Genomic DNA, 13,052 nt, shown 5'->3' with positions numbered 1-13,052 from the left:
CGAGGCGGAGGAGGAGGTATTTTGCGCGCGCCTTTAGGTTGCGAGATTCTGCCCCTCGCAGAGATGCGCCTCGAGCGCAACCGCCGAGCCGCTGGAGCGCCCGGGGAAAGCGGACCGCTCGACGGTTGCCGTTGTTTTGCGAGACAGCCATCTCTCTGGAATTCATTTCCTCGCTCAGTGGGTTGAAAAACAGAGATTGCACCCCACCACACACACACACACACACACACACACACACACACACACACACGAATCCCACTGACCTGAATTAGCACAACAGGGAAGCCCTCTAAATTAACGCTATAAACGCTGTCTGGCCCCCTTTTGGAGGAAAAAAGCACGCTCCTTTTGAAAAATAAAACGCCTCTTAAAAGCGACTCTTATTAGTACATCCTTTCAAGGTTTTGAAAAGAGGGGAGGTCTAACGTGAAACGAGGAAGGTGGTTGAGATTCCTGTCTGTGTATGGATAGGAAGAATCGATGACCAGCGAGTTTAGGACGGATCAATGGATCTTGGATTATTATTAAGTTGTATCATGGTTATTATTCTAATGTATTAATCTTAGAATTTTTAAAGAAAAAATATCGAGCGAAGACTATTGAAGAGCTTCTATTCTTGAATGAAAACTGGTTTGAATAGGCAGTAGTTTTCATGATTATTTTTTTCAACCGAACAAAACAATTGTTCTTTTGGTTTATTTCTGCCAATCGCCCATCAAGCATCACCAGACCGACCGTATATCTACTCAGTTTTCAACCAAGTCTGTAGGCTTTATTTCTTTTCTTTTCGAGCAAGGGGGGGCCGGGTGAATAGTAATATTTCGCTGCGATTTTGCTGGAATATTCTGCTTTTTTAGCACAGAAAATCAATGCAACAAAGCCACCTTCTCGACAAAAGAAAATGACTTTGTCCCAAAGTTTATTTATATATTTTGTAATAAATAAATAAAATTAAAAGCCTTTTCCGGTTGCTGCTCAAAATTTGAATCTAGGTTTAAAACGGGGGAAAGGAAAGGAAAAACTCATGGTACATATTGTGCAAAACGAATTTATTTGTTTCTCTCTCCAGGGGAGTGAAAAGTTACTCTAAGCGTTGCAAAGGATAAGAAGATTACATTGTACTCTGGAAAACGTGAGCTTTCCTTTCCCTCTTCGAGTTACTTTTGTCAAAGGTTTCCCAAACCATGTTTTCAAAGCCCATTTATCTTTCAACTCTTCCAGTGTTAACTACATAGTTTTGGGGGAGATAACTGTTTTATTGGGAAGACAGCAAAAGGGAAACGCACCTCACAATTATACCCTTAATTTTCTTCTGTTTCTGCATCGCCCTAATGCCGCATTAAAGACATACAATACTTTACAAGATAAAAGGCACAGATTCTCGCAGACCAGGGGTGCCCTGGCAGAAGAGCTGGGCAGCACAAGAGCCATGAGCGAGAGGTGGGGGGAGCGGGAAGGGAAGGGAAGAAACGAGGGTATTCCACCAGTATAAAATGCCATTCAGGAAGGGGCAGCATGTGGCTTCCTCGCCACCAGGCCCGTGACAACGGCAGGAAGGTGTCTGCCTCGGTGGTGGAAGGAAAAGAAGATTTGGGTCCCTTAAGTGGGATCCAAGCTAGATTGACTCCTCGAGTCCTCGCAGGATTTTATGCGTCCCTGACCGCAGGACACAAGTGTCCAAAGGCGGCCGAGGCAGAAACGCGTTGCGTTTTTCGGGTTTGTTTGCTTGGGGGGGGGATTGCGCCTTCTTTAATCTGGAAAAGACGCGTCCTCCCAAACTGACGGCGGGGGCGCCGCGGCTGGCAAGCGACAACGGGCAACTCTCCGCCTGATCCTTTCCACGACAGTCCTTTCGACCCATCTAGGGCACCCCCCTGTGCGACTCGCCCGCCCTTGAAAGAAGCCCTGCCTAGGTTGCTTAACAGGGGCTCAGCCCTCTTCTTCGTGTGCAACTAACTGTAAACACATGCGCCCACCTTGCCTCGAGGCAGCAATGCAATAGCCCCTCGATCAAGTCCTCTCTAGGGGATTCTTGGGGAGAGGCATGCATAGAGTCCTTTAACCCGGACCTCTCAAAACACATATCTGCAGCCCGATCCTATCCATGTATCCTGGGAGTGGAAACACATGAGGGGAAACTAGGATGTGAAGGGGGGGGGGTTAATTTATCGCTTGAATCCAACAAGGAGAAGAGGCAGCAACTGGGGGGTAGAGGGTGGTTCCCTTTCTTCCTCCCTTGGTACCACTTAAACTGGGCGGTAAGACACACTGAGATAAGTTTCAGCCATAGTGGAACGCGTCATGTACGTCTGAATCGCTGAAGTAGATCCTAGACACGCTGACTTAGAAGTTGGCTTGTGCGTAATGGGGTTTATTGCGCTTGGAGCAATAGGAGTTTATTACACATACGTGCACAATCGGAAGTTGCACCCAGGGCTGCATCTTTAAATCCCCCTCCCCTTCATGACTTGGTTTTTCTAGGTTGGAGGGGGCAGGAAAAGTCGATATAGCCAGGGGTGTTCGAGAGCAATCTGTATTTTGGGGGGGGGGGGCGGGACACAAATGCAACAGGCAAAGAAAGGAATTGTCATCCAAATGGTAGCATGGGGAAATTTTGCGGGTGCGGAGATAAAGAAGAGATGCGTAAGGTGACGATCTGCTCCCCCCCCCCCGCGCGTTATCCCAAGCAGTTTGTTTGTTTTAAAATGAACTGTCTCTGAAACTTTTGATATCTTTATCAGTTTCCTTGACTCCGAAGCCGTTTCACCCGGACAGGCTGGCTACATATTTACAGTTGGATGTTGTAAGGGGTGGCAATCAAATCGCCAGAGACTAATCTGTGCGAGTGTGTGCGCGTGCTCTTCGGGGGATGCGGTGCGCTCTCTCTCTCTCTCTCTCTCTCTCTCTCTCTCTCTCTGTGTGTGTGTGTGTGTGTGCGCGCGTGTGTACACCACCTTGAAGGAGCGTCTAGCAGCCTTGAAAACGTCGGGGTTAGTTTTCTGAGCCTATGGTGCCCCCTCTGGATGGAAAGGAGAAGGACACTTGATCTGCAGCAAAGGTGATTTGTTTATATATGTAAGTCACTGTAAAAGTTCCAAGAAAAGTCTGAAAGGAGAGTGGAAAAAGTGCACGGAAAGCAAAGCAAAAAGGCAATGGAATGGCGTCTGTCCTAGGGAAGGCAACATGACAGCTAATGATTTAAAGAGTTTGCAATGCGGGAAGCGCCCACAACTGACGGGCTGTCGAATTGCTAAGCGAGACAGTGGGATGCGCACATATGACGTCTCGATAGATGGATTATCAAAAGGCGAATCAATCGCAAACTGCGCCCACTTTCTCTCCTTAGTCGTTTCTCTGGCGCAGCCAAGCTGTGCGGTTGTGCCAGAGCGCATCCCCATGTCGTGAATTCTTTATATCCGTCGGGAAACTTTTTCCTCTTGCTGTGTCACCTACTTTTAAGGAAAGATTGTGGAAACAGTGCAAAGCTAATAGGTAATATGTATGCGCGTGTGTATATATAGAAAAGACCTGAGGTTAGTAGGCATAGCGTCTGATTCGAAAAACGAATCAAAAACATTTCACAACAGACGTCTCTGAAACGAGATCCATCTGAATATATACATGAAACGAAGAAGAAAACTTTTCTCTCTTTCTCCGTGGTTTGAGCAGCGGGGCGGGGAGCGATGGGGATATATTTCGACTCATAATGCATCCCCTTGCGCCTGCTTCGCGTCTGGCCTTGGAAGGGAGCATGTGAGCGAGCCTAACAAGTAAATCCAAGTATTGTCTTTACGATGAAGGATCACGCTTGAGGAAGAAAATCCTGAATTATAGGGATTTAAAATATATTAGATCCCTCCCGGCAGGATGCGTAGCTGATGATCATTTCCATAGGTCCAACCCTTTCTAAAAAGCGTAGCTCATGTGCAGGTTTACTTGAAAGTAAGTCCCGCTGCTTTCCGTGGCGCTTACTCCCTAGTTAAACCCCTGGGTTGAATGTTAGCTTGTACCTGTTGACTTTTACGGTGGAAAGTCGTGTCTGCTTGAAATAGAAATTTGGTCATGTTATGTTCCTACACAGCAGATCACTCTCAGCGTGAATATTTTGGAAGAGGGTGTTACTGTCATTCACACCCACCCACCACTAACCCTACTTTGCACAATATAAGACCAGAGTAAGGGAAATTAAAGATAACCATTTTTAAAAGGAGTCGTCCTAGCCTAAGTATATAGCGTAGAAGGGGGGTGGTATTTAAAACTAAACCTCTGGGTCAGATTCTCACGCCGTGAGTTGCAGTACAGCGCCTGAGGTCAACCTTGCCTTCTCTTCCTGAAACTTTTAAGTATGGATAAAGCATTAGGATGAGCAAACAAAAAAGCTGGGGGGGGGGGGAGACAGATAGACAGACAGACAGACAGACAGACAGACAGAGACACATACATACATACAGAGAAGCTCTAAGCTCTTTCCGAGTGAGAGAGCTAGCGAGCAAGCGTTTGTTCTGCAGTTTTACCGGAGCGATGACGTATCTGCTAGGGAAGATTTCATGCCTTTTCTTCAGCAGAAATCTGCCCAGATCAACAAGTAGAAAAGAGAAAGGAGAAGAGTTTACTCGGAAGAATATATAGCGCAAGAGTTGGGAAGTACAAAGGCTCAACTGCAGCGCGCGACAAACTTTCTCTTTCCCCCCTCCCTCTCCCCCCTCCCCCCGCATTTTCCTCTCTGAGATCTGCGCTCATTTCTCCCCTCCCTTCAGAGAGCGGCGAGAAAGGAGGGGGAGAGAGAAAAAACTTTTCAGCCAATCAGCTGTGTGCCAGCCCTCCAGGGGCAGGCCTGCCATTGGCTGAAAGTTTCTAAGGTGAAATAGCAGAGGAGAGTATTTATTAAAGAGACCCAGAGAGAGAGTTAGTAGAGCTGAGCTTGAAACCGACTAGGTGATTTTGGGAGCCTTTATATATATACTGCATATATAAATTCTTTCTTCCCCTTCTCTACCCTCCAACCTCCGAGGAACTTTTTCTCCTTTTTTGAAAGGGGTGGAATATATATTTTTATATATATTCTTCCGACAACCCCTCCACGAAAAAGCTGCCCACATGTCCATTGCTTGAGAGCAAATAGCAGCAGCAGCAGCAGCAGCAACAGCAGCAGCGATTTTGCAAAAGCGTCTGAGATCCGAGGTCTTCTTTCCAGTTTCTGCAACCCAGGCGAGACATTTTTGGTGCCCCTTGCAAACTTTTCGTTGTCGTTGCCGCTGGGCTCGTCTCCTTTCATGCAGTTTTAAGAGACCCTGCCACTTTCGCTTTTTCACCCCTCCCCACCCTCCTCTTCCTCCCCCCACCCACCCCCTCTTCCCACCCCTTCTTGCTCGCTTTTTTTATTTCCACCGATATCCCCCCCTGGGCCGCTTTCTCGCATGAATCTCCTCGACCCTTTCCTGAAGATGACCGAGGAGCAGGAGAAATGCCTGTCCGGCGCCCCCAGCCCCACCATGTCGGACGATTCGGCCGGCTCCCCTTGCCCGTCGGGCTCTGGATCGGACACCGAGAACACGCGTCCCCAAGAGAACACGTTCCCCAAAAGCGACCCGGACCTGAAGAAAGAGAGCGACGAGGACAAGTTCCCCGTGTGCATCCGAGAAGCCGTCAGCCAGGTCTTGAAGGGCTACGACTGGACGCTCGTGCCCATGCCCGTGCGCGTGAACGGATCCAGCAAGAACAAGCCCCACGTCAAGCGCCCCATGAACGCCTTCATGGTGTGGGCGCAGGCCGCGCGCAGGAAGCTCGCCGACCAGTATCCGCACCTGCACAATGCCGAGCTGAGCAAGACGCTGGGCAAACTCTGGAGGTAAGCGCTGGGAATGGGTGCAGTGGAAGCGGGTTGCCAAAGGGGCGCCGGCACGCGTGCTCCGGAGGAAGCGTGCAAAGGATCTCAGCTTGTTTAGCTTCAGGAGTGCCAACTTGAATAAAATATTCAATAAATAACATAATCGATCAGAAGACATGGTGTACGCCCATAATTTAAATGGCAATGCCCGTCAACTGGGGGCGGGTTTGGCCCCCTCAAATATTTTATGGGGGTGCCTAGGAACCTCAGCCCCTAGAAGTTGGCTCCTTAGTTTGGCATCACCACGCCAGCTCCTAGGGCCCGAGGTCCCAAAGTTGCGGCCCCCCCCCCAGTTAATGGGCATTGCTATTGAAATGGTGTTTGTGTGCCACGTCTTGCGATCGATAATGTGGGGTGGGGCTTATCTGAAAATACCCCCCCTCTCTCTATATATAAATAAAAATTCAAGTTTGCCTCCCTGCTCTGCAGGAGCAGGGCCACAAAGGAGAAATTGCACGCGTGGGTTGGGTGCGCGCACGAGAGAGAGAGAGAGAGAGAGAGAATGTAGGTTAACAGGGACAGACGTTTCCAACGGGGTGGTTGGTGGGAATCTGGGGCTTGGAGATTCCATGCTGAGCTCCTCCTCCTCCGCAGAGGTAGCGTGGAGAGAGCCCAACTAACGCGCAGCTCTTGGAGAGTGTGTCCCTTGAACTTCACATGCAGGTGGCTAACCGGGCATTTGGACTCGGTAGGAGCTACTTCCGAGTGCAATCGTTATCGGGTTCTACAAGAGAAGTTCTGGATCAAAATGTTGTTTGTACCTTGGTTTGTGGACATATATGTCCATAGGAGCTAACTCCTAGGGGGTCCCTTTACCCTTCCTCCATTAAAATATTTGAGGGGGGCAGCCCCCCCCAAAAAGTTAATGGGCACTGCCATTAAAATGGTGTGTGTGTGCCGTGTCATGTGATCTATTATGCAGGGCTTACGTGCCACCACCCCCAATATTTTATTCAAGTGGGCACCCCTGTATGTGTCCATATTTGAGGTCCTGTTTTAGCTTAGGGGAGAGAGGGAGGGCAAGGCCGTGCTCTGGTTTGGCAGCATTGCTGTGTCCCCTAAGATGCCAACACTTGAAAATAAGGCTGTAATTTATACTTTCACAGGAGGAAGTACTAATAAACTCAAAGGGGCTCACAGCAAAGTAGACCTGCATAGGATTGCATTATAAGAAAAACTAAATGATGAGGCAGTGCTATATCCCTTATTTTTAAAGTGACCTTGAGCTCATGCCTAGGAGAGAGCTGTCCCATCTGCTTAAAAAAAAATGCTGTGCACATGCCCAGGAATAATTTATTTTGTAGACACCAGCCCACTTAAAAACAAACAAACAAGTTACAAGGTTGAGCTCTGAGAACTCAAGCCCTGTTCTCAAGACAAAACATGAATGGCACACATTTGGGTATGTGATGATTGTTGGTGTAAGTTGGCAAGTGTGGACCAATAGGAGGTTGAGTTGGAAGGATGACTTGCAACAGGAGGGAGGGAGCAGGGAGTTAAGAGAAAAGTGAGTCAACTGATTGAAACATAAGCTTGTGACTTTCCACAAGAAAAAGAGAGAGAGATAAATGGTATTTGCAAATGAAAGGTGGTTGTTGCTGTTGAGTTTAGCTGTAAAAAAAAAAAGGTGGGCAGTTTGTGCGGGTGCCTGGAGGCACCCAAAGTGTTGGCATCCTAATCTGTGTTCCTGTGAGTGTGTCCTGGGTTAGTTGGTGGGGGTGGGTGGGAATAGAGTGATGGCTCCAACCAAATTCCAGCTCCAACCAAATTCCAAGTAAGGGGCCAGAGCAGAGTCCCTGTAGCAGCTCGATTTTTGTTATGTCTTTTTTGAAAGTAGCCAAAACACTCTGCTAATTTCTTGCAAGAGGAGCGGAGTTCTCAAAAGGGATCCTAAGATGATGTAGAAAAGGAACAAGCAGAGGCAAACTTAGCAGTACTGGACAACCAAGTCCTTTCCCTGACAGTGCCCAGAGGTCCCAGAGAAAGTTTCTAGTCTGCTCTTAAACTTGGGGGCGGGGGAGAGAGAGGGAGAGAGAGAATACTCAGATAGCAGGATGTCTAAAAACTGCCTTCCTTGCCAGCTTTCCTATGCCGCTTGGATATTTTGGCATAATGTCCTATGTCCACATATATCTGGATCATGGCCTTGGTATGACCAGAAGCCCATTTTGCACAACTTTGCAGCCTTCAACAGCTGCCTGGGACAGTGCTCTTGCAGACAGAGTGATTATTATTTTTTTGCAAAATGAAATCTGACCTAAGTGCTACATTCTGGAAATCTCTGCAGTTGACACCATTGTAAGTAACCACAAGGCCCTTTCTGTCTCACCCAGGTTATTGAATGAGAGTGAGAAACGCCCATTTGTGGAGGAGGCAGAAAGGCTGAGGGTGCAGCATAAAAAAGACCATCCAGACTATAAGTACCAGCCGCGAAGGAGAAAGTCGGTCAAGAATGGGCAGGCTGAGCAAGAGGAAGGATCTGAGCAAACTCACATCTCCCCTAATGCCATCTTCAAGGCCCTGCAGGCGGATTCTCCCCAGTCTTCATCCAGCATGAGCGAAGTGCATTCTCCCGGGGAACATTCTGGTAAGTGTGCTGTATGCCGCGGTTCTGCTTTTAGAAATCATAGAATTGTAGAGTTGGAAGGGACCCTGAGGATCATCTAGTCCAACCCCCTGCAATGCAGGAATATGTTGTTGTCCCAAATGGGGATTGACCCTGCAACCTTGGCATTACCAGCACCACGCTCTAACCAAGAGAGCTGTCTATTACACTTTTAATGAATTAGGCTGCTCCCATTCAGGTGGATGCAGAAAAAGAGTGCACTTAGCAATCTATTGCCCTTATGCACCCTGAAGCATCTCTATAGAACAGAAAGAGGATAGCACGTGTGATAGGGTCAAAGCACGTGCAGATGTGTGGGTCCTCTTTAGGCCACCACTGTCAGCAAGTACGTCTCATGGACAACAGCACACAGCATCATTTGCACACAGGACATTCGAAAGGGCTTTCTCTTTGCATAAGGCAATTGCTTCTGCCGGCAACACTTCCCAATCCAGTTTGCACCTTTGCAAACCAGTTCTATGAACAGCACTCTGCCCTCTTTTTCAGCAGAGCACAGTCTCACAGGTACAAATCCCTTTGGCTGTACAAAACAACTGATCTCAGGAGCCCTGCAGCTATCTTCAGTGGCAATTCCTTATTACCGGTCACTCCACCACCACCCTCTCCTTTCGCTCACCTCCAGACAGAGTTAACCATTAATCGAATTATCACTGTAATACAACACCTCCTGCTTAGATATATAAAAAATGGCTGCTGTTAGATTTCCAGCAGTTTATGGCACTCTGTCTGGACCCCTTATCAGTAGGAAGATAGGCCCAGGTGTGGCTTGCCTGCAGTTTTGACTTCAAAGGGGTGGAGGGGAAAGTAGCATGCTTACTCTGACGGATACCGTTTCTTTTGTGTTTCCTGCAGGACAGTCTCAAGGGCCACCGACCCCTCCCACTACCCCTAAAACAGATGTGCAGCCCGGGAAGCAGGACCTGAAACGGGAAGGGCGCCCCCTGCAGGAAGGAGGAAGGCAGCCACCCCACATTGACTTCCGAGACGTGGACATTGGCGAGCTCAGCAGCGACGTCATCTCCAACATCGAGACCTTCGACGTCAACGAGTTTGACCAGTATCTCCCACCCAATGGCCACCCCGGGGTCCCGGCCACCCATGGCCAGCCCGGCCAAGTCACCTATACTGGCAGCTATGGAATCAGCAGCACAGCAGCTGCTCCAGCCAGCACAGGGCATGCCTGGATGTCCAAGCAGCCGCCGCCCCCGCAGCAGCCGCCGTCTCAGCCACAGCCGCCCCAAGTGCCACAGCAGGCCCCCCAGCAACCACAGCACACCTTAACCACGCTGAGCAGCGAGCCAGGGCAGGCCCAGCAGAGGACACACATCAAGACCGAGCAGCTGAGCCCCAGCCATTACAGCGAGCAGCAGCAGCACTCGCCCCAGCAGATCAGCTACAGCTCCTTTAACCTGCAGCACTACAGCTCCTCCTACCCCACCATCACCCGCTCGCAGTACGATTACACAGACCACCAGAGCTCCAACTCGTACTACAGCCATGCCGCCGGCCAGAGCTCCAGCCTCTACTCTACCTTCACGTACATGAACCCCGCCCAGAGGCCGATGTACACGCCCATTGCAGACACTGCGGGGGTGCCTTCCATTCCTCAGACCCACAGCCCGCAACACTGGGAGCAGCCTGTCTACACACAGCTCACCAGGCCGTAGGCTCTTGACGGACAGCAAAGCGTCCTCAGACTTTGGTGAAAGTTTCTTTTTTAAAAAAAGAAAAGAAGAAGCAAGCTACACGTGAACAAGTAAGAGAAAGGAAAATCCCAGAATGCCTTTTGTACTACAGCATCCTTCCGAAATCAGCTGGAGAATCCTGCTCCATAAATAAACATTCCATGGTGGACTTAGCACCTTTGCTTTGGAGGTGATTTTCATTCCGAAAACAGCCAGCTTAGTTCGCCTAGGTATGGACTTGGTGATTATTTTTTAACAATAACTAAAAATGAAAAATGAATAATTTTTTTATTATTACAAAACTCAAGAGTATTCCTCTGTGAGGAATAGGCTCTATTCTAAGTATTTTGTTTTGTTTTGTTTAGTATGTACTGTGTATGATTCGTTACCAATTTGAGGGGATTTTACATGTAATTGTACTTCTTGTTTTTAGAGAAACCTTTCTCTCTCTCTCTCTCTTTAATGCTCCTTATTTTGACAGCTAAACAACACTTAGCAAAAACGGCATGCCTTAGCCAGAGGTATTTTTGTATAGTTAATGGTCTTTCTCTTGTAGGCAGAAAAAAAAGTGGATAGAGGAAAAGCAAACTGGGGAGAAGCTCTTCACTAACCAGTGGTCAGTTACTCAATGTGATGTTGCGGATTTGGAAAGAGACTTTATTTTTCCAGCTGGGAAGTAAAAGGGTTTTTTTGTGGGGAGGAGGGAGGTTTGAAAGGGGGGGGGGAAAGATCCACACCTTAAGCCTTAAAGAAACACTATTGAAAAGCCTTAACAGCAAACCTGCAATATCTTCCAAGAGAGCTTGTGTGATTATTTCTCTCACTGCCAAGGGGAAATATGAGGCTTCAGACCGTTTTTTAAAGGTCTGAAGCTCTCTCTCTCTCTCTCTTTTAATGCAACCAGCAGCACCAGATTATAATGCCACAAATCCTACCATGACCCCCCCTTCTTCAGCTCCTGACACTGCCCCCTCCCCATGTGCGAAACAGATGCTGACCAATCCATACAGAAAACAACCCCCCCCCCCCGCCGCAAATTCCATTATGAACTCAATTTGCAGGGCAGGGCAGGGCAGGGATATCTACTTTAACAAAGGTCATGGATGACAGCACCGGTGTGTGTGTTTTTTCTTTTCTTCTTCTTTTTAAATAAAAAGTATATATATTTATTTTGTGGGGGGGGGAGGAAGAGTTTTTTAATCAAGAGATTTTCCTCCATTTCCCCCTTCCACATTAGAAGTTCTTGTAATGTAAACAGAAATTCCAGAGTCGGTATATGGTGCCTAATCGTTAAATTATGGTCTAAATCAATAACCCCCTTATTTTATTTATCTCTCTCATTCCTTTTTTTGTACTTTTTATTATTATTATTATTCCTTCAGAATGTGTCTTAGGTTTGTACAAATATGTCTGCTTCTTTTCTGTTCTTCCTTACTTCTTCTTTTCCCTCCTGTTTGAGGATAAACTGGAAAAAAAATATGTCGTTGTTTTTCATTGTAGACACAAAAGATTGCAAATGTAGTGTATCACTGAGTCATTTGCCTTATTTTCTGCCTCAGCTCTTCCAGATTTACATATACCTGTAGGGCCTAGGAGTACACAGGCCAGCAGGATTAAGGTAGTAGAATGGACTGTACCACTTAAGCTTTGAGGCTACTGTTGGGGCTGCCATTTTTAATGCTTCCTGCATGGGATATTTTATATTTAAACCCTCCATCGTTGTTGTTGTTTATAATTGCAGGGAGTTCTTTTACAGGGGGCAAGGGGAAGCATTCGAAAGAAACGATACCACCCCCGACTTGCAAACCAAAGTGGTACAATCCACTCCACTACCTCGAGATTCCGCCACCATCCTTGGGTGTCCTAGGGCAGGCCTTGGTCTGTTCAAGAGAAGCAAAGCGACAATGGGTGCAGCCACCAATCCCTGCTGCTTTGTAAGCCCTCTTCTTTTCCATGGGGCTTGCACATTTCTATGGGGCTCATATTTGGCCCTTGAAAGCTCGATGGAAATGAACGAAAGCTGTGGAGCAGCGGTTCTTGGTTGGTAGCTCCCAAAGTGTGTGGCTCACCTTCCACCTCTTCACACTGTGTGATTTGGGAGGATAGTTAGGGCAATGAATCTGACCTTTGGTGAAGCGGTGGCTGAACAGTTAAGGGTTGCTTTTTTTAAAAAAAAAGATAGCCAACTTTTTTATTTAAAAAAAAGTTATATTTGTTAATGTTTTGTAGGGAATACAGTAGAAGAAAATCTTAAAGCACTCATAATATGGTATCTTTTCTACTTCTATATTAAAAAAAAGCAGATATTTCTAAAGTATTTCTGTAACTTAAAAACAATCTTTCCTTTTTAAAAATCAGTTTTAGGTAAGGCTGGGTTTCCGTTTTGTTTCCGTTTTGGTCATTTTGTTTGCAAATCCCTTTTGGTTCTCTGTACAACTTACCTTTTTGTATATTATTGTTTGCAATAAATATACGTTTTATTAAACTTTAAATGAAGTGGAGCTTGTTTAACTGCCGTATCCATAACTGAAGCAATGGTACCTCCTTTTTTAATATAAAAATGACCAATGAATTGTTGTTGTTGTTTAGTCGTGTCCGACTCTTTGTGACCCCATGGACCAGAGCATGCCAGGCACTCCTGTCTTCCACTGCCTCCCGCAGCTTGGTCAAACTCATGTTGGTAGCCTCGAGAACACTGTCCAACCATCTCATCCTGTGCCGTCCCCTTCTCCTTGTGCCCTCAATCTTTCCCAACATCAGGGTCTTTTCCAGGGAGTCTTCTCTTCTCATGAGGTGGCCAAAGTATTGGAGCCTCAGCTTCAGGATCTTTCCTTCCAGTGAGCACTCAGGGCTG

The 13,052-nt window shown here is 47.3% G+C and overlaps 1 protein-coding gene across 1 annotated transcript; it reads left to right on the top strand.

The window, feature by feature from the left end:
• The first annotated feature begins 2,632 nt into the window (after nucleotides 1–2,632).
• Nucleotides 2,633–12,684, top strand: SOX9 (SRY-box transcription factor 9). Its single transcript, XM_035104079.2, has 3 exons — nucleotides 2,633–5,848; nucleotides 8,221–8,474; nucleotides 9,366–12,684. Exons 1-3 carry the CDS (start codon nucleotides 5,418–5,420, stop codon nucleotides 10,178–10,180), a joined length of 1,500 nt encoding a protein of 499 aa, XP_034959970.1. The 5' UTR covers nucleotides 2,633–5,417; the 3' UTR covers nucleotides 10,181–12,684.
• The last annotated feature ends 368 nt before the right edge of the window (nucleotides 12,685–13,052 follow it).

This window comes from Zootoca vivipara, chromosome 2 (assembly GCF_963506605.1).
Source record: "Zootoca vivipara chromosome 2, rZooViv1.1, whole genome shotgun sequence".
Taxonomy (NCBI): domain Eukaryota; kingdom Metazoa; phylum Chordata; class Lepidosauria; order Squamata; family Lacertidae; genus Zootoca; species Zootoca vivipara.
The sequence above is the reverse complement of the archived record's forward strand: the minus strand, read 5'-3'. Positions and strand labels throughout refer to the sequence as shown.